Consider the following 27,592-nt stretch of genomic DNA (forward strand, 5'->3'; position numbering starts at 1 on the left):
CAAGAAACAAAATTTAAAAAACAGTTCAATCAAAACCGTCTAACGTAAAGCAGAAAGCTTTCGACACACTCACTACTTTCCACACGCCCACTACTTTCATTTCGACACACCCACTCGCCCATACTCCCGTCGCAATTTTGGGATGATGCTACGTCCCCTTCTAGAAATATGAGCCATGGAGCTTGCCAACCTGCAGTAATAAAAACCGGAAATGAGTTCGTTCAGCCATTCCTATGGGGGAAAATTAATGGGGAAGGAATATGATTTTGGGATAAACGTCGAAAATATGGTCTGAGGTTAACACAGGCTTAGGGGGGGATCTTCTATATTTTGTTCTATGAGATAATATCAGTCAGTTAACGTGAACTTTATGAATTATGAAGCCTTTTATGTGCTTTGTGATTTTTTTGATTACATAAATGCTTAAAATGATCTCATAGAACAAAACATATAAGATAGTTTATCCAAAAACCATACAAAAGCTCCATTCATTTTCTCATAGGCTTTGTCCAACGAATCAATGGCTGAGTTAGTGCCTACAAAAATATTCCATTACTATTTCTCTCTATTGATGGTGTCAGAGGAAGGCCCTAAAAATTGTCAAAGACTCCAGTGACTGGAGTCATATGCCGCATTCAAACGTCGTAACTCTGAAATGTCCGACTTGCTAATTGGTTGAACGGGCACGTGTATAACTACAACCAGTTAACAAGTCGGAAATGTCAGAGTTTCCTAGTTCCGACTAGCACGTGACACGGCAGTAAACCAGGGCAAATGCTTGCCCTCAGTCGGAGTCTCAATTTACTGTTGCAAGTTAGAATTGTAGAATACACAAGGTGCAATTTCGAAATGTGGCTTTGCATCAGCAGTTTTTCTCTTGCTATGTCAGTCAATTAGCCCATATCAGCTAAACATTTTTAGATTGGAAGTTAGTCTAACAACCAGCTATCTGAATTTAGTAATCATGGTCGGGGGCCCACAAGCCATACCCCCATCAATTTTGTTGGTCAGTCTCTCTCAGATCTCATATTAAAAACAGCAAACATTTCTCTCAACCCTATGTCAAAATGTGTAGAATTTCAGGAAATTTGCTGTAAAACAGCTCATGTTCCTCTCCTCCCTAAGGCAAAATTAGTAGAATTGCATGTAATTAGTTACACAATTGCAATATTTTCTCTACACCCCAAGGCAAAATGTGTAGAATTGCACAAAATTAACTTTAAATCTTTCTCTCCACTGTCAAGAGGTGGGATGCTAACATGTTTTGCTCAGCCCCTCATGATGAGTTCAGATTTTTTTATGTATTGTTTGGCTGGTGTAGGCCATCATTGTAAATTAGAATTTGTTCTTGACTGGTTAAATAAAAATATCTGCATTGACTCATCACATATGTTACTGTTTCTTTATCTATCCTGTGGCCTAGTCACTTTATCCCTACCTATTTGTACATATCTACCTCAATTACCCCTGAACATGGACTAGGTACTGGTACCCTGTGTATATAGCCATGTTATTGTTACTCATTGTGTATTTATTCCTCATGTTGGCCTATTATTTTTCTTGTATTTCTTGTTTTTTCTCTGCATTGTTGGGAAGGGCCTGTAAGTAAGCATTTCACTACACCTGTTGTTTTACAAAGCATGTTAGAAATGGAATTAGATTTTGAATTGATATCTGGTTTTAATGTCTATGGTGTGTAAATGCGTATGGATTGTCACTAGTTACTACAGCCACAAAGTCAAAATTCATGAAAAACAAAAATGAGCTTTTTAGGCTTAATTTAAGGATATAGTTAGGCATAAGGTTAACAGTGTGGTTAAGGTTATGGTTAGGTTTAAAAACAGATTTTAAGAAGTTGTAGAAATAGGCGGGTTTAGCCATAATTATGACTTTGTGGCTGTGGTCTCTAGTGACAACCGTGTATGTGAAGCCTTGAGCTCCCAGTAGGCCACAGAGCCAGTACAGAGAGGTTCCAAACAAACCTCTTTATCAATGATAAATGTTGATATTTTGGTAAAACAGGCATCGTCGGCATATAAGTTAATATAATATTCCAGAGGGCTATTTTGTCCCCCCCCCCCCCCCCCAAAAAAATGAAGCCCTGGCCAATTGTGCACCGCTCTATGGGACCCCCAATCGCAGCCAGATGTGATACAGCCTGGATTTGAACCAGGGACTGTAGAGACACCTCTTGCACTGAGATGCAGTGCCTTAGACCCCTGCGACACTCGGGAGCCCTTAGTGTTGGGAGCCCCCAGGTGACCAATAGAGAATTGAATAGCTTGATGGTCCATGTTACTACCATCTTAAAACAATTGTATGTGTTAACATAGGCCTTGTAGGCCTAGTTATAGAGAAAACACATACAAAAATAGGTATTTGGAATTAAAGGTGGTTGTTAATCATGTTTTACCGAAGCACTCCCCGGAGGAAGAAGGCCATGTCCCTGGCACAAAAAAGTTAGAGAAACGAAGAAATAAACCATGTAGCCTTGCCTTGAAAGCAGTGTAAGCAGATAGAGGCCAGTTATGGACCTAAACCAGTGAGGCTACTGAGGGGAGGACGGAGCAAATGGAATGGCATCAAGCACATGGAAACCATGTGTTTGATGTATTTGATACCATTTAACTTATTCCACTGCATCCATTACCACGAGCCAGTCCTCCCCAATTAAGGTTCCAGTGACCTAACCTCTATGTCACGTTCCTGACCTTATTTTCCCTTATTTTGTATTTATTTAGTATGGTCAGGGCGTGAGTTGGGGTGGGTTGTCTATGTGTGTTTTTTGTGTTCGGCCTGGTATGATTCTCAATCAGAGGCAGCTGTCAATCGTTGTCCCTGATTGAGAATCATACTTAGGGGTTTCACGTGTGGTTTGGGGTTTCACGGGGTTTCACGTGTGGTTTGTGGGTGTTTGTCTTCCGTGTATGTAGTTGTGCCACACGGGACTGTTTGTCGGTTAGATTCTCTTTTGCTATTCTGTTTCGTTTAGTGTTCAGTTTAATTGTTAATAAAACATGGACACTTTCCACTCTGCGTTTTGGTCCGATCCCTAATCTGCCGTAACACTCAAACACTCATGGAAATACGAAAGTTATTGTCTATCAAAGAATGTCCTTTTGGCCATAAAAAAATGTAGTTATACAAATGGATACATCGATTTTATTCAATTTGTCATTTTGTTAGTGAGATTGGAAGGTTGGGATTCGATCCGTGGTCAAGTCCAAACAAAGACTCTAAAATTGGGACCTGATCACGTTTCCTCATGCAAAGGCTTACTTGTCCAAGGCTACTTACTTAAAGGAGTAGTTCATGATTTTTTCACTTGTTGTTACATAGTTCCTCACACTGTAAGTAGTCTATGGGCCAGGAGAAATTGTAATCCATGGTTCGGTTGTCTTTAAACAGCCACTACAAACTTAGCTAACGTTAGCCATCACTAGCTAAAAATCAATGGAAGGGAGAGGGCCATGTGATCCCTGTGACCAAAATAACCTGAAATCAAATCAACTCCATATTTGGTTTGATGTTCACATGCCCCTGTCACTACCATTGATTGCTTAAAAACTATTTTAGTTTCTTTTTGACAATTGTCACGGAAAGCTATTACAGTAAAGTACTTAATTGTTCCCCAGAAATGATTTGATAAAAATGACTGCATTGGGCCTTAAAATGCAGGAAATGCGTTATCAATTTTTTTTAAATAATCTGGAGGACCACCCATCAATCATGTTGTAACGATAATCCTCCTCCTCTTCATCCGAAAAGGAGGAGTATTGAGGGAACCAAGGTGCAGCGCGTTGAAATGACATGATGAATTTATTTAATAAGACAAAACGAACTATACTTGAAAATGATACAAAATAACAAAACGAAAGTAGACAGTCCTGAACGACGAACTTACATACAACGTGACGAACGAAATGAACAGGAACAGACTACATGAAATGAACAAACCGTATACAGTCCCGTATGGTGCAAACATTGACACGGACACAGGAGACAACCACCCACAAACAAACACTGTGAACCGCCTACCTAAATATGACTCTCAATTAGAGGAACGCCAAACACCTGCCTCCAATTGAGAGCCATACCAGGCAACCCTAAACCAACATAGAAACAGACAACATAGAATGCCCACCCAAACTCACGTCCTGACCAACTAACACACAAAACTAAACAGAAAACAGGTCAGGAACGTGACACATGTCCAGACAGCATTAAAGCCATTCACAATGACAGCAAACTGAAAGTTCTCCTTGTTGTCTCCCCTTTCAGTATTTGACAGATCTAAAATGACTCGATCTCCAAAGTCTAGATTCTAATCTAAACCCCATTAGTCATTAACATATACTCATAGGCTAGATGTATCAAATTATTTTATATTCGTGTGAACAAAAGGGCTAGTAGAAGTAGGTGATTAGAGGGGCAAAAATAGGCTCTAAATTGAATAGGTACTACATTCATGTGCTACCCAAAAGCATAGCAAAACTACAAAGGTATTCTCCTCCCCACTCACATCATCCAAATTAAAATGTCATGACTCATGGCACAGGGTAGGTAGAAGAGGGAAAATAACACACCCAGAGTGAAACTAGGTTGAAAAACATCCTTTAATAGGTCCGTGCCACACACTAGTGAAAAATAAAGCTCCTACAAAAAGAATGATACATTTTTTCCACAATATCTTAAATAAAGTAACTTCAAGTACTCTGACTTGGGTACAAAAAACTCTAGCTGCCTCCATTAGGCCACAACACACAGCAAGATTCAAACACAGTGGTTACAAATGGCCTTACGTCCTCTGTACTGTGGCAAGGCAGATATGGGGAAATGTTTCATGGGAAAAAAGACCAAAAAATACTTAAACGTTGTTTGTTTGTTTTTCTCTTTCTGTATGGAGAGGAATGATTACTGTGTCACTGTCAGACTTGAGGCCATGTTGGATTGAAATTATATAAAAAATAACGTCATCATAAAAATGGAAAAACCAAAAAAATGATATCCCCTACGCCCCTGTTGGAAGGGTAGGCACTACCAAGATTAAGGACACCACAGTGTTTGCAGAGGATATGTATATATTGTACAAACAATATTTATAATGTTTTTTTTAATCACTTTCACTAAAATAGAATAGAATGCTACAATCATTCTAAGGCATAAACCATATCTGATATTTTAAACAATTCGTTCCAAACAAGACTTGAATATTGACATTAATAAACAGTATATACACATGTATCACCATTGTCTGACTGTTTTTCTGCAAGTTTTGTAATTAAATGCAGTTGTACAGTTTTAACGTAATGATTACAGTCCTCTGGTGCCCAAAAGCATAGAACAGTGTAAACAGTAAAAACATTTCTTGGCTTTGTTTCATATTTGGGAAAAAAATAAAATAAAAAGTCAAACACAAAGACAGACATTCCTTTCGATTCAAAGCAGTTGAGCTGATTCTTCCTTTTCATAGAAAATGATGTGGACCTTTTTTATTTTATTTATTTATTGATTCATAAATAATTATTAAAAAATTAAATACATTCACTATAATACGATTAAATAAAAATAAAACGTCTATTTACAAGTAGTGGAAAGTATTCTACCGCAGATGCATCTTGGGTGGTTGAGCAGGATGAGGATTCAGTGCAATGATCTTGAACAGGAAATGGTATTGCACTAAGACACCCGGTTGACATTGTGTGGGACTCTTTGGGTGTTCGGATCCCTGTTGTACTGTAGCAACACCAGCGTTACAAGTCTGTCTGTTGACATTTCACTTTAACCGCCCCGGGTTCGTCCCAAAGGTACAGACGGACTAGCATCATCATCTTGTCGTTCCCAAAACGTGGTGCCTCTGCTATGAAATGTCAAATAATGTTATTAGAGGTCTGGTTTGAGACAGTGATGATGATCGGTAAAACAACACCCAAACTGATGGATTAGTTTATTTGCTTGAGAAGCTCTGTCCATCTCTTATCAAAGAACTTCCTCATGTTGTGTCCCGCTCGCCCAATGTCTGAATTGTCTTCATTAAACTTTTCACAGTTATCAAAAACCAGGTTGACGTCAATAATGAAAGTCTCCAGATTCTGATACCTGAAACGAGAGGTACAGATCATTTCGAGTAAATGAGTAAAACACTCGATTTGTATGTTATTTCTTCCTGGTTACGTGACTAGATCAGAAAAAAACTCTGGGTTAGTCATAGTATGACTACTAGGGAGTGGATAGTAATAGTGTCATATTAATAGTGAACTCACTGGCTGCTGATGAGCTTCTCTCTGATGGTGGCGAAGTCCATGGGCTTCTTGATGACCTTCCTGTAACCAGGGATCCCCTTGGTGTTGACGGGGTTGAGGAAGGGCCAGGCATCCTGGTGGCGCTCCAACTCAGCCAGGAGCACCCTGCAGAAGAGAACACACACACACGTCACAAAGGGAATGGTAACAGTACATTGGACCTTCAATTATTTAGAGAGGCTGAACGCAATGCCCCAGGCAAATACATTTACAACCCGCATCTACATTTACATAAGCAACTCACTGATTAAAGTGATGATACTTGTGCTTAGAAAATGACTCAAAGGTTTATGGTGTAGTACAGTACCTGCACAAACCCAGGTCTCTGTTGTTGTCTCTGGCTGTCTTGGCTCTCTTCACACACACCATAGGGCTCTCCTGACTGGGTGACGTGGGTGGGGCCTGGGACGGGGCGGGGCTCTCCTCTCCTTTCCTCTTCCTGCTGGGGGGCTCTTTCGCTCCTCCTCCTTTCTTCGGGGTGCTGTTGGCGCTCGCCGAGTCGTCCTCTGACACCTCCACGTTACCGTTACTGTTGCCGGCCTGCTTCCCATTCCGCTTGGCCTCAGCAGCGGTGGGTTTCTTCCCACTTCCACCCGCCACCGGTTTGCTGGGCAGCTTCTTGTTCTTGGGAGATGGGCCGCTCGCCTGAGGGGAGAGGGGAGGAGGACAAAGATTCATGCCGATGTACTTACAAAGCAATGGCACTTAGCATATTGTGTACACAGTGTTGTTGAATTACCTACTTTGAAATAATATATGATATGAAAATGACAGTTACATGATGTACTTTGAAATAATGTACATGCCTGATATGCATGTCTGACATACTTCTACATTAAGGTAAGATATGTAAATGTTGAACAGTGGCCTGGACAGTTTAGCTCACCTTGGATATGCAGGCGGGGCAGTACCAGTCCCCCTCGGGGATGGTGGTGATCTTGGGTTTGTGACAGTACGTGTGGCAGCCTTTGTCACAGCCGTCACACAGCAGGAGCAGGTCCTCGTTGTCACCCTTCCTGCAGATCTGACAGTACTGAAAGCAGACAACGCAGTGTCACCTCAAACCCAAGGGATGGATTACGAATCAACATTTACCAAGATATAAATTGGAATCCACTCCCTAAAGGACTTGAAATGCTCTCCAATGACACACAGTATTCACTTCCCTAGCATATTGAAATTCCGTGCCAGCCAGCTACAGTCGTTGAGGTGTTACTCACCACTTTCATGATGGACCTCTCCCAGGCGATGGACTTCTGGAGCTGCTGGAGACACATGGCCAGCTGGGCGGCACTGCGGACGTCGCCCAGGGCCTTCCTCCACACCTTCATCCCATGGGCCACCTCCTCCTCGCCCCTGTGGAAGGCAACACAGATGTCAGAGGAATGGACGCATACAAACAGGAAACGGAAAGTCGGGACACGTACGCATGCAGGCAGGTACACACGCTCAATCATTCGCTTTCCAACATAAACACTTGCCCATACACAGACACACACCCACTGTCACCACAACTAGCTGAAACTACAGCTGTGCAGACAGACGCAGGTATGAGAGTGAGTGAGGGTGGGTGGCAGGCAGCAGGGATATATGGGTACAGATACACACACCGCCAGGGAGGAGTGATGCCTATGTATATGCCGGGAGAGGAGGGAAAATAATGGTAGGGGGGATGAGGTGGACGATTACTGACGCATAACACCATGCAGACGGCCAGACAAAGTCAACGGGGAAAAACATTCGCCACACTGTGAGTCAACCCCAAACCAGAAGACAACCATAAAATACACAATAAAAGAGGCAAAACCAAAAAAGCGACAGCATAGGTAGACGTCTTTTTGAAAAATGAAACAAAAAAAAGCACACAGAAGTGTTTGCTTGAATGCTGAGTGGATGACCTACCCTTCCCTGTCAGCACTACTGGATGGAGCGGGGACAGTGACGGTACCGATAGCCCCCACATTATCCAGCCTGATCTGAATGGTGGTACCTAAGGGGCTCCTCAGGTACCTTCTCTCGATGTTCCTCTCCAGGTCCGCCAGCCGCGTCACCGCTATGTCCAGAGGGTTGTCCGCGTGACGCACCACGCCGCCCGCCTTGTGGTCCGCCTTGTCCTCCGGTTGGTCTTTGTCGGCAGCGCCGCCCGCCGCTGGTTGGTGTTTGGGGAGGGGCTTGTGCTCGTGGTAGACCAGGTCCTCCCTCTCTGATTGGGGCTCGGGGTACATCCAGCCCTGCGCAGAGAATGTTGGGTAATGCAGTCTTTAGGTTCAAACTCCTACGGTCTTAAATAACAACCTATTCCCTGGCTACTGTCACTAGATCTTGGTTAACATTTAGACTTGAAAAGGTTAGTGAGTGACCCCCGCTACAATTCATTACTTTTGAACAGAGGCCTATATTTTCTCCAATGGATAAGGATGAGAGCTATAATAAAAGGAAGCTTCTCATTTGTTGATGTCGTTGTTGTTGTTTACCTTGACCTGCAAGCTGGCGGTGGTGACCTTCCTCTCCAGCTCCTCCACCTGCTGCAGCACAGCGATGTCCATCTCCATGGCCTGCTCCTCCACACACCACCCCCGCACTGACTCCACACTCACCTGGCTCTCCTCCAGCTCACACAGCTCTATCATGGCCGCTGCAGATTGGGGAGGCAGGACGGCATTAGAGACCAGTCATACACTCCATAGACACAGCATACATATTATTCGCACATCAGACCCAACATCCACGGCCTTGCTTTTGTCGCTCGATACTCCCTCCCCAACGCAACAACAAAACCACACACACTCTTACCACACACACACACACACACACACACACACGCACACATACACACAGATTAAGAATTCAATATCCAGACACAAAGAGCTGTTCAATCAGAAACCATGTGAACGTTAACAAATCTGGCTTTGATGTCAGACTCATATTGAGCAGTCAGTCATGCGTCATGTACCAAATGTCAACTCATTGTGAAGCGCAGGTGCTTGGAGTGTGCTCAGTAGGGGTAGAGCTACTCAGGGCTGTCATAACACAGTGCTCAATCAGACTCCAACGCAAAAGTCTTTGTGAAAGTCTGGGCCTTCCAGTCGGAGTGCTGCTCAGTTTCACTGACACAAAATCAAAGCTACTTTATTCATCGGGATCTGTTGGCTAAATCTACTCTGTAAAGGCTATGCAGATTGCTAAAGATTGGGTAAGTGAGGGACCTACCGCCTGTGTTTGTGTCTGAATTAGTACTCACCGTCTCGGTGCTTGGTGCAGACCTGTGGGATGAGCTCCATGTATTTGTGCATCTGTCGGTGCAGGCCCTTCTCTCTGACTCCCCGGCTGTGGAGGGACTCCACCAGGGAGCGCAGCTCCTCACTGTCTGACACTCGCCACCAGCCTGACAGCATCTCTGCGCGCACACACACACACACACACACACACAACACACAACACACACACACACACATATATAAATAAACGTATAGACATTTTTTTTTAAATAACTTAAGACGTATTCTGATACAGAACACACTCCAGTGCTGTTCTCTCTCCTCAAGAGATTCCTTTCTTCCACCCAGTAGAACAAAATAAATTATTCATTCTTATGACTCAGTGAATGAATAAAGGTTAACTGAATAAATAGATGACTCATCCCACACACGCGCTCGCACACACACACACGCTCACCCTCAGGGATGGGCCGTGGTGTGGGGTGATCCGAGTGCTTGGGCACCTCCATCATGGTGGGAGAGGGCACCGTGGACGAGAGCTTTTCGCCGGGAGGAACAGGCGACTCGCTCTTGCTGGAGACGCTGGCCTGGCCTGAGTGGCCTGGCAGGGGGCTGCTGCAGAAGGGCAGCTGGCTGGGGCTCATCATTCCACTGGGCCAGCCACCGCAGAACGCTGAGAGACCCAGCAACGACCCGCCAGCCTTACCCTAGAGGGGGCAGATACATACACAGACACTTCAATATCATGATTAGAAAAACTAATGTGTATCACTACACTTAGGGCTATAGCTTCAAACAGAACCTACATTCTTCTGATGTTACATTTATTCATAGGATTTTCCATTATCAGCTTCTACTACCGGTATAAATCATTAGGACAAGGGGTCTGTCCTGGCAGCGTACTGACCTGCAGGGCTGACAGAGGGTAGTTGATGAAGCCAGCTGGATGGTGGGGGCTGGCTGAGGACGACGCTGCAGAGGGGGTGAGAGGCAGGGCGGGGGAGGCCGGGGGAGACCTGGGCCGTGTGAGGCTGGAGGAGGGCAGCGGGGAGGACTGGAGAGGGCCGGGCCCTGGGGAGGGAGAGGTGGTTAGGGAGGTGTCGTCACAGGGGGAGCGGGGGAGCAGGGTGAACCAGTGACCGCTCCTCTCTGTCAGGACCCTGAGGAGCTGGTCACTGGGGAGGTACTGGAGCTGTGGAGGGGTAGGGGTTAGGGTGGAGGTCTTCATAGGGCTGAAAAGCTGGGGTGGGGGGCTCAGGAGAGAGGAGAACGAGGAGGGAGACGAGGTGGAGGTGGGGAAGCCGGGCTTGGCCTCCTCGCACGGCAGGTTCGGCGCCGTCAACGCACAGGGGCTTGTAGGTAAGGCGGGTAGAGAGGCGTTGTGGGCGGCATAGGATGGTGGTGTTGTTATTGTTGTCGTGGTAACAGAGGGTGGCGTGGGGCTGCCGTTGTATTTGGGACGGGGGTCTGCCTCGGCTTCGCGGGTTTCCTTGGCAACGTCCTTAGCGACATGGAGGAGCGTGGTCAGTTTGGAGAGAGAGGCTGACTGCAAGAGGAAAAGATTGGGAGAACCTTTCTTCTCCTCCTTCCCTTCCTCTGACCCCACGGCGGTGTAGACGCTCCTCTCCTCCTCGCCGACGCCCCCAGGTTTCTTCTTCTGCACCTCCTCCTCCTGCGGCTCCTCCTTGATGTGCACCTCCCCTGCTGCCGTCCTCCTCCTCTCCCTCTCTTTGTCCAGCTCCCCCGCAGCTTCTCCGCTCTCCATGGCCTCGATGAAGACCCCTCCGCAGTGGGGCAGAACCCAGTAGCGCCGGCGGTACCGGTCCTGGCCGTACATCATGGAGCGCAGGGAGTGGGACGCCTCAAACAGCTTCCTCCTCACCTGGTGCTGTTGCTGTGAAACCAAGCAAGACCGTCATGACCTGAGTTATAACTAAATCAATGAATCAATAATATCTAACTATTTAGTATTGTTCTTCCACAGAGATGGAACTCTCAGATCTCCGGATGGAAGGACTTACCTTGGCTAGCTTCTCTATCTGTTTCTCCAGCTCCTCCACACTAATTGATTGGTCCCCATCGTCCTCGTCACACGTTTCCACTTTCTTCCCCTTCTTCATCTCCTCCTCCTCTTCCTCGTCATCTTCATCGGCCAGGTCGTCGCTGTCTTCGTCTTCATCATCGTCCTCGTCGCTTTCTGCTCCGGCCTTTCTCTTGCGTTTGAGGCCAGAGGAAGGTGTACCCAGGGGCTGGGTCTCCTCCCCTCCCATGCTGGCATCTCTCTTCCCGGTCCGCTTGGCATGGATGGTCCTCAACCTGGAGAGAGAGAAACACACAGGTGAGCTTTCAGAAGCACACACACACACACACACACACACACACACACACACACACACACACACACACACACACACACACACACACACACACACACACACACACACACACCCGTCAACACACGCCACTTACTTTTTGAGTTTGCCCTCGATCAGCCACTTGTCCTTCCTCATGTTGGTCATGTGATCAAGATTCTTGTCGATCTCACTGTAGAAACAGAGTAAGATACAGTATATGTCAGTTCACACGTACAGGTAACTATGGAAACAGTGAGTAAATGAGGGACACAAAGTACATTGAAAGCAGGTGCTTCCACACAGGTGTGGTTCCTGAGTTAATTCAGCAATTAACATCCTATCATGGTTAGGATCATGTATAAAAATGCTGGGCATGCCATTATTTTGCTACCATGGCTATGTCCCCATAGGATGACAATGTCCCCATCCACAAGCACAAGCAAGTGGTCACTGAATGGTTTGATGAGCATGAAAACGATGTAAACCATATGCCGTGGCCGTCTCAATCATCAGATCTCAACTCATTTCAAAACTTATGGGAGATTCTGGAGCAGTGCCTGAGACAGCGTTTTCCACCACCATCAACAAACCACCAAATAATGGAATTTCTTGTGGAAGAATGGTGTCCGATCCCTCCAACAGAGTTATAGACACTTGTAGAATCTATGCCAAGGTGCACTGAAGCTGTTCTGGTACGTGGTGGCCCGACGCCCTATTAAGACACTTTATGTTGGGGGTTTCCTTTATTTTGGCAGTTACCTCTAGTTAACACAAGCAGTACAATTTTTCTCTCTCTCTCTGTAGAGTGAATAGCCTGCAGCACTAGTATCCCTCCATTCTCGTGAATAATTGATGTATTGGCTTCTCTCTCTATCAAAATTGAATCCCACTCCAGATTAGCTGATCTATCCAGAGTCTTACACAGCATTAATAAAACACGACAGCATTAGCAGCAGAGTGAAGTCAACTGAACGTCATTATTTGTAAGGAGCTAAAAGGCAGCAGGCTCACAACGGTATGGAAGCCTCCTGTACACTAAACCGTTCACACTGGCTCCACCTAATAAGACAGGAAGGGACGGCGATGCCTGATCTACAAGGATGTCCTCTCATGCTCGTGAAATGTTGTCTGCATATCCTGTCAGTAAAACCAGTAAAAACATAGAATCCATATTTGGATTTCATGTTTGATCTCCTTACCTCCAATAATCTATTCCCTTGTAGCTCCACTGGTATGAAGCCTGTGTGATGTACAGCGCTGGCAGGTCAGCATCTCTCCTCCTACCTGTCTACGCTTTTGCTGCAGATAGAACCTGACTTTTAATTGTTTAGTTTCAAATGTTCTTTCGTCCCTCCTTCTGACGGCGCTCTTGCTGCAGCATTATCTATTTAAATGTTTGGCGTCTCCTGTTCTTTACTCCTACCTGACGACACTTGCTGCAGCATTATCTATTTAAATGTTTGGCGTCTCCTGTTCTTTACTCCTACCTGACGACACTTGCTGCAGCATTATCTATTTAACTGTTTGGCGTCTCCTGTTCTTTACTCCTACCTAACGGCGCTCTTGCTGCAGCATTATCTATTTAACTGTTTGGCGTCTCCTGTTCTTTTCTCCTACCTGACGACGCTCTTGCTGCAGCATTATCTATTTAACTGTTTGGCGTCTCCTGTTCTTTACTCCTACCTGACGACACTCTTGCTGCAGCATTATCTATTTAAATGTTTGGCGTCTCCTGTTCTTTACTCCTACCTGACGACACTCTTGCTGCAGCATTATCTATTTAAATGTTTGGCGTCTCCTGTTCTTTTCTCCTACCTGACGACACTCTTGCTGCAGCATTATCTATTCAAATGTTTGGCGTCTCCTGTTCTTTACTCCTACCTGACGACACTCTTGCTGCAGGCCAGCTCATTGGCCAGGAAGCCTAGTATGGAGGCCTTCTGGGCGGGGGTGTGGGCCTGGAAGGCCTTGGTCTTCAGGCTGAGGGCCAGCTCAGCCAGCTCAGTCTGTCCACAATGGGCCCCCATGTACATCTGCAGCACCTCCGACACATTGTCCCGGTTGATGCCCACGTTGGTCAGATGGTCCCCCAGCATGGTCTTGGTCTGGGGGGAGAGGAGAGAGACAGGAGGGGTGAGTCATGGAAGATAGAGGGAAAGACAGCATGGTCTTGGTCTGGGGGAGAGGAGAGAGACAGGAGGGGTGAGTCATGGAAGATAGAGGGAAAGACAGCATGGTCTTGGTCTGGGGGGAGAGGAGAGAGACAGGAGGGGTGAGTCAGGGAAGATAGAGGGAAAGACAGCATGGTCTTGGTCTGGGGGGAGAGGAGAGAGACAGGAGGGGTGAGTCAGGGAAGATAGAGGGAAAGACAGCATGGTCTTGGTCTAGAAGGGGATGTCAGGAGGGTTGGGTGGTGATAGAGTGGTCGCCATGTACACTTTCCAGGGGAGTGTTGACTCATAGACAATGGACTGGTTTCCCAGACACAGATTAAGTCCTAGACTAAAAAGCATGTTCAGTGGAGATTCTCCATAGAAAGTGCTTCTTAGTTCTTAGTCTAAGACTAGGCTTAACCTGTGTCTGGAAAAGCGGACCAATGTGTGTAGGCTTTTATTCAGAACATGCTTGGTATGTTCCTGTACATGTACAGTATCTCACCTTGTGTCCAGGGGGCAGTCCAGGGTCACACACGGCCAGGGAGAGGAGTCTGACCAGCAGGTCCTGGACGTGTCCCATGCTGTCTCCCACGTTGAGCAGGCCCTCCTGCAGCATGCCCAGGGTGGGTACGTCCACCCCCACATCGAAGCCCAGCACCTTCCCAAAGCCGCGTAGGAACTGCATCAGCATCAGGCAGTCAGACACCGCACCCCCCGGCAAGATCAGGCCAGGGATTCTGGAAAACTCTGGAAGAGGCTGGAAGGAAAGGTAAGGAGAGAAGGAGGGATGTTTAGGATACATCTCACATGACACCCTGGGACTCCTATAGTGCCCTATGTGGACGGCACTATATGGGGAGTAGTGTGACTAACATGTTGCAATGCCAATGACTGAATTTTCTATGCCAATGACTGAATCACATTAGTAATGGCAACTTTTTTTGGGGGGGGGGGTTTCATTAGTAAACATGTGGGGGGTTATTATCTCGTCCCTCCTTATGCATTACTCTCTTTAGCCACTTGATGGCAGTGTACAGCACAAACCGTGTCCAGTACTCAGGTTTCACATATGACAGATAACAGATATACTGTACATTACATACCATTGTGATGATACAATGCACTTAACCACCCATAACCCAAACCTAGACAATATTAACTTGTCAGTTCAAATATATATAATGTAAAAGAGATGTAACTACATTAAACGGCCACCTACAATTTGGAAAGCTAGGTCCCTTTAATGATGTCACCCTTCAGACATCACGTAGGACTGAATCATGGGCAAGACGGGTAATTTATTACCTTATGATCGGCCAGACACATGTCTTCATTTGGCTTCTTCAGCTCCCTGGCAATCTCCAGTTCCAGCCTCCTCAGCTCCAATTTCCGCTCCTTGTTCAGGCGTTTCTCATCCCTCTTTTCCTGCCGCAAGCGCTCGCGCTCCTGAAGGCCCCAGAGAAGGAGAGAGGAGGGGAGAGATAATGGGCTCACGCCAGTGGAGGTAAAACAGACAAGAATGTCAGGCCGAGTCTGCTGAGTAGTTTTAGAATTCAGCCCGGCGCCCCTGCCTGCGCTCTCAAAGAAAAAGAGCTCGAGGGCCATTCTTTTGACTCAGTTAGTGTATTGAAGAAATGAAAAGTAGAAGGAGGAGAGAGGGATTGGATGGGTTCAGGAAGAGTGGGACCTTCTGGCGTGTGTGTGTGTGTGTTGTGTGTGTGTGTGTTGTGTGTGTGTGTGTTGTGTGTGTGTGTCACATACCTCTGCTTTCTTGCGAGCCTCCACCGCCTTCATGAGCATCCCATGTTGCCGTCTCCTCTCCCTCTCCTAGCAGAGCAGAGAAAACACACACACACACACGTTACACACCGGAGAAGGTGTAACCTCCACAGGTGAAGTCAGAGAGGTGGACAGAAGGAGGAAAACCACCATTCACCTCCATCAGGGTGAGGTTTTCACATACAGCAACACGTACAGTTGAAGCTGAGGTTAAGAAGACAACGGTACGAATGACGACAACCAGAAAGCATCAGAGGGAGAATGCGGTAGATGGTGATGACGGGGTCAAAAAGAGAAGTTAGGGTCAAGCTATGATGCCTCTAGGTAAAAAGCTGACGGAACACACGCAAAATGACTGAGTCATCATAGCCACAAGCCAGTGGGATGAAAACAAACATTGCTCTGTGTATCATCCATCTGTTTAGCTGATAGCCGTTCCAGATTGAAAATAGCCTAAACCTATGGGGGGATATCGAGGGAAGGTCTTACAAGGAGACTTCCCTGGTTGAGGATAGATTGTCTCAAAATGTTTAATTGTAAACAAATAGGATTTGATCAACGGAAAAGCGAGGACAGTGACTGTCTGAAAGGGATGGGGAACTCAGTGATGTGATAAACAGAAGTCAATGAAACAAATCCTCTGGATTCTGCTGCATACAGCATGTAGGGCCAGGAGTTTCTCCAGCTCAGGTTAATATTGTTAGGAAAGACTCCTGGCTCTAACCATGTGCAACAGACATGCTCAACAAGCAATAGCCAGCCAGCCAGTCAAGCTGCTGGAGAAGACAAGCAGGTACAGCAATAGACAGCAAACCAGTCAGGCTGCTGGAGAAGACAGGCAGGTACAGCAATAGACAGCCAGCCAGTCAGAAGACAGGCAGGTACAGATACAGAACAGAGCAGCAGAACGACTCAGGCTACATTCCAAATGGCAAACTCTTCCCTATGTAGTGCACTACTTTTGACCAAAGTAGTGCACTATGAGGTAGTGCACTATGCCATTTCAGACGCAGCCTCAGAGACTCAATGGGACGTAACAGGTGAAAGGGCAGCTCTTTGTGGACGGAGACGGACACAAGCTCAATGTCTGGAACTGGAAAACTCAAGCACTCACAGCCACTCAAAAACAACAGCTAGACAATGGATGTGATGGATGACTCATCGAGAGGAGCGTACTTTCAGACAGTAAGAGTGAGCATGGCAGGGCATGGCCGCCTTTTGCAATGCATTCTGGGGAGTGCGGGGGGAGCTACCGAACCACCGCAGGCGGAGCGAGGTCAGGTGTCTCAGAGCAGATGGAGGCGACACACTGTTGTGTTTGTTTGTTTGTTTGTGTGTTTGTTTGTTTGTTTGTTTTGCTGAAAAAGCCATGCAGAATAATGTAGTATGACTGCAGCCAGTGCTACACTTAATGCATTGCTATGACAACCATATCACAACCAGGAAACACGATGCGGTGTTAGATGTACAAAAATAAACATACCCATACCATATCTAGTCTATGCCTCTCCAACTCCTGGCAGAGAGAGTTGGCAAAGTATTATGGAACAGAAATGACAGCAAAAAAAAACAGATTGTTTAGCAGAAAAATACCCAAAGATCAGAAATAAGCCAATAGAATGGAAACTGACCAAAGAGAAACAGTAAAGGGTTTAATAAAATATCTAGTTACACACACAACCTTGAAACCCACACACACACCCTGTAAACACTGATCTAGCTGAAGTGTATTTAGTATCATTTCAATCATGTCAGAAGAGACAAGGTGTGCTGCTAAAAAGAGCTGCGTACCTGGTGCTTCAAAATGACTGCATGCTGTCTTCGCATTTCTTTCTCCTTCAGGGGAAGACAGAAAAGATGAGGGGAGAAAATCAATACACTTTCATACAGCCACCATCATGAAAATCACTAGGGCTGATGGGATTTCAGACCATTTTACCGAGGAGCTACAGCTCATGCCTAATCTCATTGTCAGACACATCTCATCTGGAAAAAGCTTTGACATTTTGGTTTACATTGAGATGCTGTGTGTAACACAAACTCTCACCTTTATTCGTTTCTCTGCCTCCATAACTTTGGCATTCGCAACCTCTTCTTTCTTTCTCCGTTTAGCCTGCGAATGCAAATCAGGTCAAATGTCATTTCACTGCCAGACATCTGGACAGACAGACTGACGGACACATGCCACTCCGCCGTTTCGCACCGAGCACTCAAAATATGATATTTTCCTTGTAACAGAAAATGAAACGCATGCCTCACATGCCAGTCAAATGTGTAGAACACAGAGAGTGAATCATGTATCATTTAAATATGTAATTGCAAACAGAAAAAAAATCCTGTTAAGAGTGGCTTGCCAACCGTGTCAACTCAAATTTGATTTAGTCCTGCTAAAATACTTGAGCTCCTACAGTGTAATTGTGTGTGCAAGGGAAAGATATTTTTTTTCCTACCCACTTATGCTAAACTGTTGCTGTTGTCTGATAAAATAGAAAAAAAATGATTTCTGTCTAATTTAAATATGGCCTGACTCTGAGACAGCTAGTGGAGACAGAGATTTTAATATTCAACAGCCGTCAACCAAGACCAATTTAGCATTAGTTCCATGTGGAATTATGCCTGAGACATTACTCCTTCCAACACTGCGGTATTATTCAGTAATAGGCTTGGGTAAGATTAAAATACTATGGACAGAGTAGACTGAAGGCTCTGGGATGCATTTGAGGAGTGGCGTTCTGCTAATTCAGAGAATATGTTCGGTGTTGGGTCAGCTGACTGTAGTACCTCCAGGATCTGTTGTGCCCTCATCTCCTTCTCCAACCTGATCTGCTGAATACGCTTGATCTTCTCCTGGAGAAACACAGAGGTAGGCGGATCAATACACTATGCAAACCAAACGGTGTTGCAGTGGTAAAACAAGGATACCCTCCATAGTCAAGGCGGGAGACGGTTTGACAGGAAGTGGGGCCACATAAAGAATGCCCTACCTGCTGCTTGATGATCTTCATTTGCTCCTTCTGCTTCCTCCTTTCCTCGGCCGCCATGATGGCTGAAAGAGAGACTTTAGGGGCTTAGGTGTTAAGGAATGATTTGCAGCAGTGGTACTGTACATCTCTACAAGAAGACAGTGGGGAATGGTGTATGCACTCAGATGTAGTGTAGTGTACCTTGTTGCTTCCTGGCCTCTTTGGCTGCCCTGGCCATGGCCTGCTTCTCTAGCTTCCTCATCATCTTCATCTGGGCCGCCTGCCTGGCTATCTCTGCAGAGAGAGGTGATGGAACGTTACTGTGTGACCAAACATGTTTGGTAGGTAGCATTCATAGACTTCAAAACGGAGATCTGTTTTTTCTTCTTCTTCTCTCCTCACCTTGGGCCTCCAGTTTGCGTAAGAGTTTGGCCTCGCTGGGGCTAGGCACCTCTGCCCCCAACCCCAGACCCTCTCCCACGTTGGGCGGCCGGCCCTTCCTCCTCCGGGAGCCCTTCCCCCCCTCGGCCCCGCGCTGGCGCTCTGAGTTGGGGGGCCGTCCCCGCCGGCCCTCCATGGCCAGGATATGAGGGATGACGTCCTCGTCCTTCAGCAGACTCCACTGCAGGCCCTGGGGGTAGGACGGAGGCGAAACAACAGGGTAGAGGGGCTGTTTGTGTCGTGTGGGTAATAAACGGCTTCAACATACTTCAGTTGCTTTAATTACTCTACTGTTACTCTAGGATTTACTCTTTAGATCGATCACTCATGACAGAAGAAGAGGGCAGATCAAAGATCAAAATATGCAATGCATAGTGGTATTACTGGACTACAAAGCTAAGAACCGGATAATGGTCCAATTTCTACCTGTGATATGAACACCACTACAATACATTCCATTCACCATTCAGCTAGTTAAACTATCCTACTGTACAGTATATGACTGGTCACCTGTAGAAGTCATGTCAACTGATTATTACATGACTCCCTAGACAAAGGGGGCTAGGGGGTAGGACTACTGGAGTCTATAGCTGATTTCTATCAATGTCCCTGAACTGTTTCAGTCACTATACAGTTTCTACTGTACATGAAATGAGGAAATAAAAAAATGAGACGGGCAATAGATAGATGAAAAGACATCACCTGGGGTCCTTCTCTGGCTTCATAGAAGTCACCAACCATTATCTTTGCACTGAAGCTAAAATTATCGCGTGTGATGCCACTTATTCCATTTCTGGATAGATACTACAGAAGAGAAAATAATGACGTTTGGTGAGACAGGGATATCCAATGTGAAAGTATGTAAAAGTGTGACATTGAAAGCGATCTAGCTACAGAGGCGGAAGCTCTACTACTAAGCATCAAAAGAATTAGGGGGGAAATTGAGCAAAAGCACAGTGGGAATCAGAATGCTCTAACGACAGGTCAGCTTTTAGTAGGCAGAGGAAGGGATTGGGGAAATGAACTAAAAGGATTCCAGCTCTTCTCATGTTAAGGTCACAGTTGGCATTGATGCTAAGTGAGCACTAGCGTGAGGGTGAGGCTAGTTGCTAGCGTAAGGCTAGTCTAAGGGGCAGCGTTACTGTTACCTTCATCACATCTGGGTACTGCCTCAACTTCTTCCCGCATGGCGCGTAATACGCCACGTCGCCTTGCATCTTCCCAGACACGCTCTTGATCCGCGTTTCTCTCTGCCAGCTGGAAAACACGTGGACGGAAGGAAACTGTGGGTGAGTGACCGAATGCCCCAGGCTTTGCCATTGCTAGAGAGAGCTTATCAATTCAAGTCTCCACTCTACCTACCCCAACTCCAGAGGTATCCTCAACTCCTGCTCATCCATCACCCTCTTTCTTTTCCCTGCGCCTGGAGAGAGAGAGAGAGAGAGACAGAGAGAGACAGAGAGAGAGAGAGAGACAGAGAGAGAGAGCGAGAGAGAGAGAGACAGAGGGAGAAGAGAGAGAGAGAGACAGACAGAGAGAGAGGGAGAGAAGAGAGAGAGAGAGAGAAGAGAGAGAGAGAGAAGAGAGAACCCATTAGTCAAACTGAACAATACACAGTCACAGCCTTCTCTCCATAGCCCTAAACACCCACCCATAGCCACAGCATCCCAGTACTGAATATGAGCAGTGTTTCGTTGTGTGAGACAAACGGGGCTGCTGGGGCTCACTCCACTATGCAGGCCTGTCAGATCAAAGGTGTGCCTTCTCCTATTGACTGTAGCGCTGCCCCGAGCGTGTCCCCTGTGTCTCTAACCCACCAGCTGTGGCCATGAGAGTGCCTTATTGTTTCTGCGTTCCCTTTATTTAACCAGGTAGAGTATTGAGAAACTCCGTGCTCTGAAAGCAACTTAAGGAAATTACTCAAAATATGTCCTGAAAAATCACTAAGATTCCTATGTGAATTTGATGGGCAGTGAAGCATGTTGAATTGAAACGTGCTTAGGAAGATCGGAATCTCTGTGTGTGTTCTTTCCTTTCCTAAGCTGGGTAATCTCCCAGTGCTGAGAGAGAGAGGGAGGAGAGGAGAGGAGAGGGGAAAGAAAGAAAGAAAGCTTGGGCACGGCAGAAGTGCCAAACAAGTTGTCAGGCCTGTTAAGCCCAAGGACATGCACCTACAGGAACCCAGGCCTGTTAAGCCAGCCAACCGCCCGGCTAACTAAAAATAGACCCCCCTTTTCCTCTCCCTGTTTTCTCCCCACAACCATCTGAAGATGATAGCATATAATGATGAGCTTAGCTATTCCAGTGTGGCTACGTGTCCTCAACAGTTAAAGGTACAGCTAGGTGGTTTTGCAGACTGGTTTGGTGCTTGAGCTGTATGAGTAGCTTTGGCAGAGTAGGTAAAGAAGTTGGCCATATCAACTGGTACAGGGTCAGATATTTTGTCATCCCCTAATGGTTAAGGTTAGGATAGGGGTTAGGGTAATCTGATGCTAGATTTGCAGTTATGGGGCAATTTAAAACTTGAGCGGCTTTGACAATGTACTAGGCGTTTAGGTTGTCTGCGGTTACCTGGGGGCATGGCCAGGGAGTAGGAGGAGGAAGGAGAGCTGTGATAGGCCAAGGCACTGGAGCTGGTGACGATGTTGGGCGTCTTGATGACCTGCAGGTTGAGCGGGGAGCAGCTGGTGGCTGTGTGATTGGTTGAGTTGCTCAGTAAGGAGGCGTGGCCTTTGGTTAGCTTGAGTGGGGTCTTCTCCCTCTTGGAGGCGGAGCCTGAAGATGGCAGCTTCAGCTTCGGGTCCTTCAGTTTGCCACCGGAGACGTCCGCGTCGCTGTCCGAGTTACTGTCAGAATCTGAGAGGAGGGTACCAGAAAGAGAGGGGTTATCACTGGGAGACTCAGCAATGGTTGAATAGTGTTCACTATTGTACATCACCGTAACCCCAAAAATACTGTGCACTACAAATATTGCATGTGCCTTCGATTAGGACGGTCAGAACGGTAGGTATCTAACCTGACAAGCTGTCATCCGAGTCCTCCTCATCATCCTCCAAATCATCCAGATCATCATCATCATCATCGTCGTCGTCGTCGTCATCCTCAACAGAGTCATCCGAGTCCTTGCTGCTAGGGAGACCGGGGAGACCTGGGAGGCCGGCCTCGGCCCCTCTGAACAGGTCCACCAGAGACTGCACCAGGTGACTCTGAGAGAGGCCCTTCCAGGCTGCCATGGGGGCCAGAGCATGGGCCTGAACCTGGAGGTTAGGGGCCTGGAGCTTAGGGGTCTTGGGGGCCTTGATCTTCCTGGGGCCCCGGGCCGTGGCCGGTGAGGGTGAGGTAGCGGGCCGCGCCGGGGGGGCCTGAGAGGAGGCCGAGTGGACCCTTCCGCCGGTGCTGAGGTTGACGGGCAGCGAGAGGGACGCCCCTGCCCCAGAGAGGTCCTTGTTGAAGTCCTTGCGGGGCTTGGTGATAAGGGCCAGCGGTGCGTCCTGAGCGGTGGTGCTTTGGATGACTCCGTTGGGGTGGGCAGCCAGGCCCAGGAGAGCGCTGGACAGGAAGAGGTTGGAGTGGTTGTTCTGGGGGGGAGGGGGGAGGGGAGCAGGGGGCAACCTGGTGCTTCTGCCACCGCCACCCAGACTCTCCGGGGAGGACAGCTTGGGGGGCGGCAAGGAGGATGACTTCACCCCAGCAGCCTTCCGAGAGGTTCTGTGACCCTGCTGCTTCTTGGGCTGCGCCGCCGGGAACGTCTGGCCTTGCGAGAGTAAAGACTGGAACGGAGGGAGGGCGGGAGGGAAGGAGGGAGGGCGGGCGGGCAGGAGGGAGGGGGATAAAACAAGGGAAAAGAAAAGAGAAAACAGCATAATTGTGCCAGCTGTCAATTTGCATCTACGTCGATTATTCAAGCTGGTGATGAAGCACAATGCCTGGCTCACTCTGTCTCACTGTGCCCAGGACAGAAGCCTGGAGACAATTGCATATAACAAGGCAATAACCACAGCCATTGTACTAAGTAAAGAGTAAAACCGCTGAGAAGCGGCTTCCAGTTCCCGTATCTCACTTAAATGACTACAGTTATGAGTCTGTGAAAAGTGTTAGCGTCATGCATCTGTGTTTTACTTTAAACAGCATAACGGCAGATTTTATAGAACGACAGTCACGTCTGGCGTTGCACCGTGTTTCAGCAAACACAGGTAAGGGCTTCGACATGTACATTCAACAAGATGTGATATCAAGTGAAACAAATCCATTTCACAGACCATGCAATACAGTAACAGTTTCTGAACCACTGGGGGAATTCAGAGGCCTTTGGTTAAAAAAAAAAACTCCCCACCCGTAAAATAGAACAGGGGAGAAGACCAGATTTCCACTTCTAGCGGGCTGCAGCAATAGGAATTCGCATAATCAATTAACTACTATTTCAGTTACCATTTCGACTACATGCGCGAGGTCCACAATGCCCTGTAGAAGGTGATAAATATGTGTATGTTCTATCTAGTTGTGAATGTATTAAATGGAGAGTAAAACGGTAGTAAATACATAGAGTAGCTATATGTGCCGTCTGCTTTGCTGAGGTAATGAGGCCAAAAGCATTGACCTTTTGGTTGACCTTTTGGTTTACAGGCTGAGCAGCACAGCGGGACACCCAATCAAACGACTCAGACAGGACTGCCACTTCCCTCTCTGACTCCCTCTGGCTGGAAGCAGCCCTCTTACTGCAGCTCATCTACAATATGTTACCATGAATACCGACAACCTTCTAACTGTGAAAGGAGAAACGGTTTCATGTTCGACCGATGATCCAAATGAGGTGAAAAGCTAAGCTAGCCAGTAACCAATCTGTGGTATTATTTGACCATGGGGAAAAAGAGCTACTGTGTGAATAATGGGATTTTTTATTTGTATTTATTGTATTTAACCTTTATTTAACTAGGCAAGTCATACTTGATACCATATTCCTTGCTAGTGGCTGGGCAGAGAGGACACTGGACCAACCTGTTTGAGCCTGAATTCGTTGATTTGAGAGAGTGAATCCTCCAGCAGCTTCCTCTTACTGGCTTTCCCACTGCCAGGTGTCTTCAGAGGCTTGGGCTGCTGGGAGTTGGCCATGGGCGACGTGAGGAGAGGGAAGGATTGAGGCGAGGAGGACAGGGGTACGGAGCGGGACAGGGAAGTGCAGAGGGACAGGGGCAGGTTCTGCGGCGAGGAGGGCAGGAGCTTGGGCGGCTTGGGGGAGGATGTGGTGCGTCCTTTGGGCGAGGTGATGAGGGGGATTGGCGAGGCAGAAAGGGGTGATGGGGAGGTTTCCCTGCGGGGTTGGGTGAGGAGAGCCAGGGGCTTGGAGCTGGCTGCTAGGCCCGTGGACTGGATGACACTGAGGTGCTGCTGGAGACCTTCCTCCCTGGGCCAGGAGGTCTGGAGGGACAGGGGGGAGCTCTGGGACAGGGTAGGAGGAGAGGGGCAGTGCTGTGAGGGGACCAGGATGGGGGGGTCGGAGGGTAGGCTGTGGGGGAGGTTGTTCCTCTTGTCTTGGGCCTCCTTCATGCCTGAGCTTAGTGTCCCGATCTGGGGAGGGAGGGGAGGAGAGGAAGCCCGCTGTTAGCTCACCCCGGAGCACATCACAGACATAAGTAGCTACACACTACCAGTACTATTCACGATCACTGTACCTTCATTTTTTTCTTCGCCCGCCTCGCCTTCTCCTTCTCAGAGTTCCACGCCTCACACTTTCCATCCTCTTCCTCGTCTTCATCATCGTCGTCATCATCATCATCGTCGTCGTCCTCTTCCCCTCCGAGGTCCTCCAGGTCGCTGCTGATGGCTCCGTTGCTGGAGCTGTCCGAGGAAGAGCCTGATTCGCTGTCACTGACCCCAGCGACCTCTGCTGGCTTTTTACTGGGCTTCTGCATTAAGGCAGAGAGGCTGTCAATCAATAAAGCACCCAGTGTACATTTTGACCACTTGATTTTTGTTTCTAAACTGAAAATGGAAAACTTAAAACGTTCAAAATAGACCCCAAGTCAAATACTTAAGGCTTTACTCCAGCTATAGACAGGTTGGCTTTTACCAACACAACCGACGTGTGCAAAACTGTTGGCTTAGACTGTTGACAACATGTCACCTATATTTCATCTCCAAATGTTTATTGAAAACATAAATACAATTGTATAATGACCACTATCGAATTTTTTTCCATATAAGCATTGACATGAAATCTGGCAAAACACCTCAAAACAAGACACGGTATCAATAACAAGATACAACGAGCTGAAACGAGCTACCTACAACATGGCAGCTTCTTGTCATTGTTGCTAGCTATCTGAGCGTTCAGAATCATAACGACGCGGCTTCCGGAACACGTCGATGTGCGCGCATCACTTTCGTGACGTTGTCATCAGTAATCTAGAGCCACTACATCATTAAGCTGACCTTGTCTTTAGGTTTGTGAGGTACTTTCTCCAGCTGTAGCTCTGCTGTGTGGCTCTGGCTGTGAGGGCTGCTCCTGGGGCCCCTGGCCTTGGGGCCCTTAACAGACTGGGAGGCACCCAGAGATGGGGACGCGTTCATGGAGTAAGACCCCTGCAGGGTTGGGGAGGAGACCCCACTTCCATTCACTGCCCCGTTCACCCCTGAAATCGCACAGAAAGAGGCACAGCACACTGTTACATGTCATCTCAATCTCATCTGAGCAACGAGACATTGCGAGTAAAAACGCTAAAGAAATATCCGGGGTTCTTCTGAATGTGGAAACAGACTAAAAAGCCTTATGAAAATCTAGATTTAGGCGTATCTCATTTAGGCATGCTGAACATGGCGTGAGCACAACATGAGTGGTTTACATAATAAAAGATAAATTAAAAGATAGCATCAAATTAAAAAAGTAGATTGAGAGAGAAAGGGTACAGAGAGAAAGAGAGCGAGAGAGACAGAGAAAGAGACAGAGAGAGACAGAGAGACAGAGAGCAAGAGAGAGAGTGTGTGAGAAAGACAGAGCGAGAGAGAAAAAAGACAGAGAGTAGAAGAAAAAAAAAGCCTACACATACGCCATTAACTGAGACTGGAAGTCATTATAAGGTTCTCGACGGGAGAAATCTCATCACGGAGCCGGAGACTGCCGAGACTAGGGAGCCTCTCACTTAATCCCTGTGAACAGTTTCCACCACCTGCTTACAGGAATGATTAATTCATTCACATCTCTCGCAATTGCCAGAGGGGTAAAAAAAAATACGTTGCGCTTTAAATACCTCACCCTCTTAAAAGGGTACCTTTTATTTCCTGGCGGTAAAATCATTTGCTGCTTTTGAACAGGTGTGAGAAGCTCCTTCACACTGTGCCAATATACAGGTACAATACAATACATATTTCCCCCTGATCAGCACAGGAAGTGTCGCAATGATCACCTTTGTTCTAAGCTGTTATTATCTGTATAGGTCAGAATGAAGCACTTGGAACGGTTCAATGTAAGAAGGATGGGCGTAGCTATACCTTTGGGGATCTGTCCGTTTTTGCTGGGGGTCCTGGAGGGGGGTTGCATGGGGCTGTGGTTCTGCTGGATGTGGGGGGTGAACATTGTGGGGAGGCCCAGGAACGGGGGGAGGAAGGCTGCTGCCCCCCTACTGTGGGCCTCTGCTGCTCGCCACCATTCTGATGAAGAGAGAGGACAAGGATGAGGACATTGACATGTCAGTGTCATTCTGTCTCATCCACTAACTTCAGTACTGTATATCAATTACAATCACCTAAAGAGTATTAGAAGTTAGCACACCCTTAAATACTGATTGGTCATGCTGTTTCATTCATCTGCTGTTCAGGTCAAGTAAATCTCCTGGACCCAATCATGTTACATCTGTCCAGGCGCCACACCACGCCCCTCCTCTTACCTGTCAGAGCCCCCAGCTGGGGGTGTGCGGCCAGGGCAGCAGACATCCCCAAGGACCCCAGAGAACCCAGCGACCCCAGGCCTCCAAACTCTGGGCGTCCTGAGCTAGTGGTGTACAGGCCGAAGGCTGGGTGGCTGACCAGGGGGAAGGCACTTGACAACGTGTAGGGCTGCTGGTCGCTCATCGCCCCATACAAACGACCTGATGGACAAACAGTACAACAAAAAACTATACATCAATCAAATGTACGTATTAAGGCCTTTTTACTTCAGTAGTCACATAAGCAGTTGTCACATGACTCATTGTGTATCTATTATTATGTGTTTTACTTTTCTATTATTTCTCTATTTTCTTTCTCTCTGCGTTGTTGGGAAGGGCCTGTGAGTCAGCATATCACTGTTAGTCCACACCTGTTGTTTACAAACCATGTGACGAATAACATTTGATTTGATCAGCAGTGTGCTTCTGTTTAGGGTATAAATAAACTGAATTAAATTCA

General features: G+C 47.0%; 1 protein-coding gene across 13 annotated transcripts in view; it reads right to left on the minus strand.

Moving 5' to 3' along the window:
* Nucleotides 1-3,800: 3,800 nt before the first annotated feature.
* LOC129840427 (bromodomain adjacent to zinc finger domain protein 2B-like) overlaps nucleotides 3,801-27,592 on the minus strand; it is a 112,663-nt gene continuing 88,871 nt past the window's right edge. For 5 of the 13 annotated variants that reach the window (XM_055908306.1, XM_055908303.1, XM_055908302.1 and 2 more), the window contains 33 exons: nucleotides 27,094-27,294; nucleotides 26,699-26,857; nucleotides 25,643-25,842; nucleotides 24,883-25,116; nucleotides 24,209-24,778; nucleotides 22,230-22,983; nucleotides 21,785-22,069; nucleotides 20,576-20,636; nucleotides 20,362-20,470; nucleotides 19,916-20,017; nucleotides 19,175-19,403; nucleotides 18,974-19,066; nucleotides 18,794-18,867; nucleotides 18,591-18,656; nucleotides 17,857-17,922; nucleotides 17,601-17,645; nucleotides 17,293-17,325; nucleotides 15,792-15,857; nucleotides 15,336-15,476; nucleotides 14,533-14,787; nucleotides 13,756-13,979; nucleotides 11,990-12,064; nucleotides 11,542-11,836; nucleotides 10,428-11,414; nucleotides 9,978-10,227; nucleotides 9,544-9,699; nucleotides 8,777-8,937; nucleotides 8,205-8,533; nucleotides 7,523-7,658; nucleotides 7,189-7,335; nucleotides 6,610-6,947; nucleotides 6,264-6,407; nucleotides 3,801-6,099 (listed from right to left, as the gene is read on the minus strand). In XM_055908306.1, coding sequence (XP_055764281.1) covers nucleotides 5,943-6,099; nucleotides 6,264-6,407; nucleotides 6,610-6,947; nucleotides 7,189-7,335; nucleotides 7,523-7,658; nucleotides 8,205-8,533; nucleotides 8,777-8,937; nucleotides 9,544-9,699; nucleotides 9,978-10,227; nucleotides 10,428-11,414; nucleotides 11,542-11,836; nucleotides 11,990-12,064; nucleotides 13,756-13,979; nucleotides 14,533-14,787; nucleotides 15,336-15,476; nucleotides 15,792-15,857; nucleotides 17,293-17,325; nucleotides 17,601-17,645; nucleotides 17,857-17,922; nucleotides 18,591-18,656; nucleotides 18,794-18,867; nucleotides 18,974-19,066; nucleotides 19,175-19,403; nucleotides 19,916-20,017; nucleotides 20,362-20,470; nucleotides 20,576-20,636; nucleotides 21,785-22,069; nucleotides 22,230-22,983; nucleotides 24,209-24,778; nucleotides 24,883-25,116; nucleotides 25,643-25,842; nucleotides 26,699-26,857; nucleotides 27,094-27,294 — 7,142 coding nt within the window. In that variant the 3' untranslated portion in view covers nucleotides 3,801-5,942. The remainder of the gene's footprint in view (nucleotides 6,100-6,263; nucleotides 6,408-6,609; nucleotides 6,948-7,188; nucleotides 7,336-7,522; nucleotides 7,659-8,204; nucleotides 8,534-8,776; nucleotides 8,938-9,543; nucleotides 9,700-9,977; nucleotides 10,228-10,427; nucleotides 11,415-11,541; nucleotides 11,837-11,989; nucleotides 12,065-13,755; nucleotides 13,980-14,532; nucleotides 14,788-15,335; nucleotides 15,477-15,791; nucleotides 15,858-17,292; nucleotides 17,326-17,600; nucleotides 17,646-17,856; nucleotides 17,923-18,590; nucleotides 18,657-18,793; nucleotides 18,868-18,973; nucleotides 19,067-19,174; nucleotides 19,404-19,915; nucleotides 20,018-20,361; nucleotides 20,471-20,575; nucleotides 20,637-21,784; nucleotides 22,070-22,229; nucleotides 22,984-24,208; nucleotides 24,779-24,882; nucleotides 25,117-25,642; nucleotides 25,843-26,698; nucleotides 26,858-27,093; nucleotides 27,295-27,592) is intronic. The other 8 variants (XM_055908308.1, XM_055908310.1, XM_055908309.1 and 5 more) reach the window with 8 other exon arrangements.

Source organism: Salvelinus fontinalis, chromosome 41, assembly GCF_029448725.1.
Source record: "Salvelinus fontinalis isolate EN_2023a chromosome 41, ASM2944872v1, whole genome shotgun sequence".
Taxonomy (NCBI): domain Eukaryota; kingdom Metazoa; phylum Chordata; class Actinopteri; order Salmoniformes; family Salmonidae; genus Salvelinus; species Salvelinus fontinalis.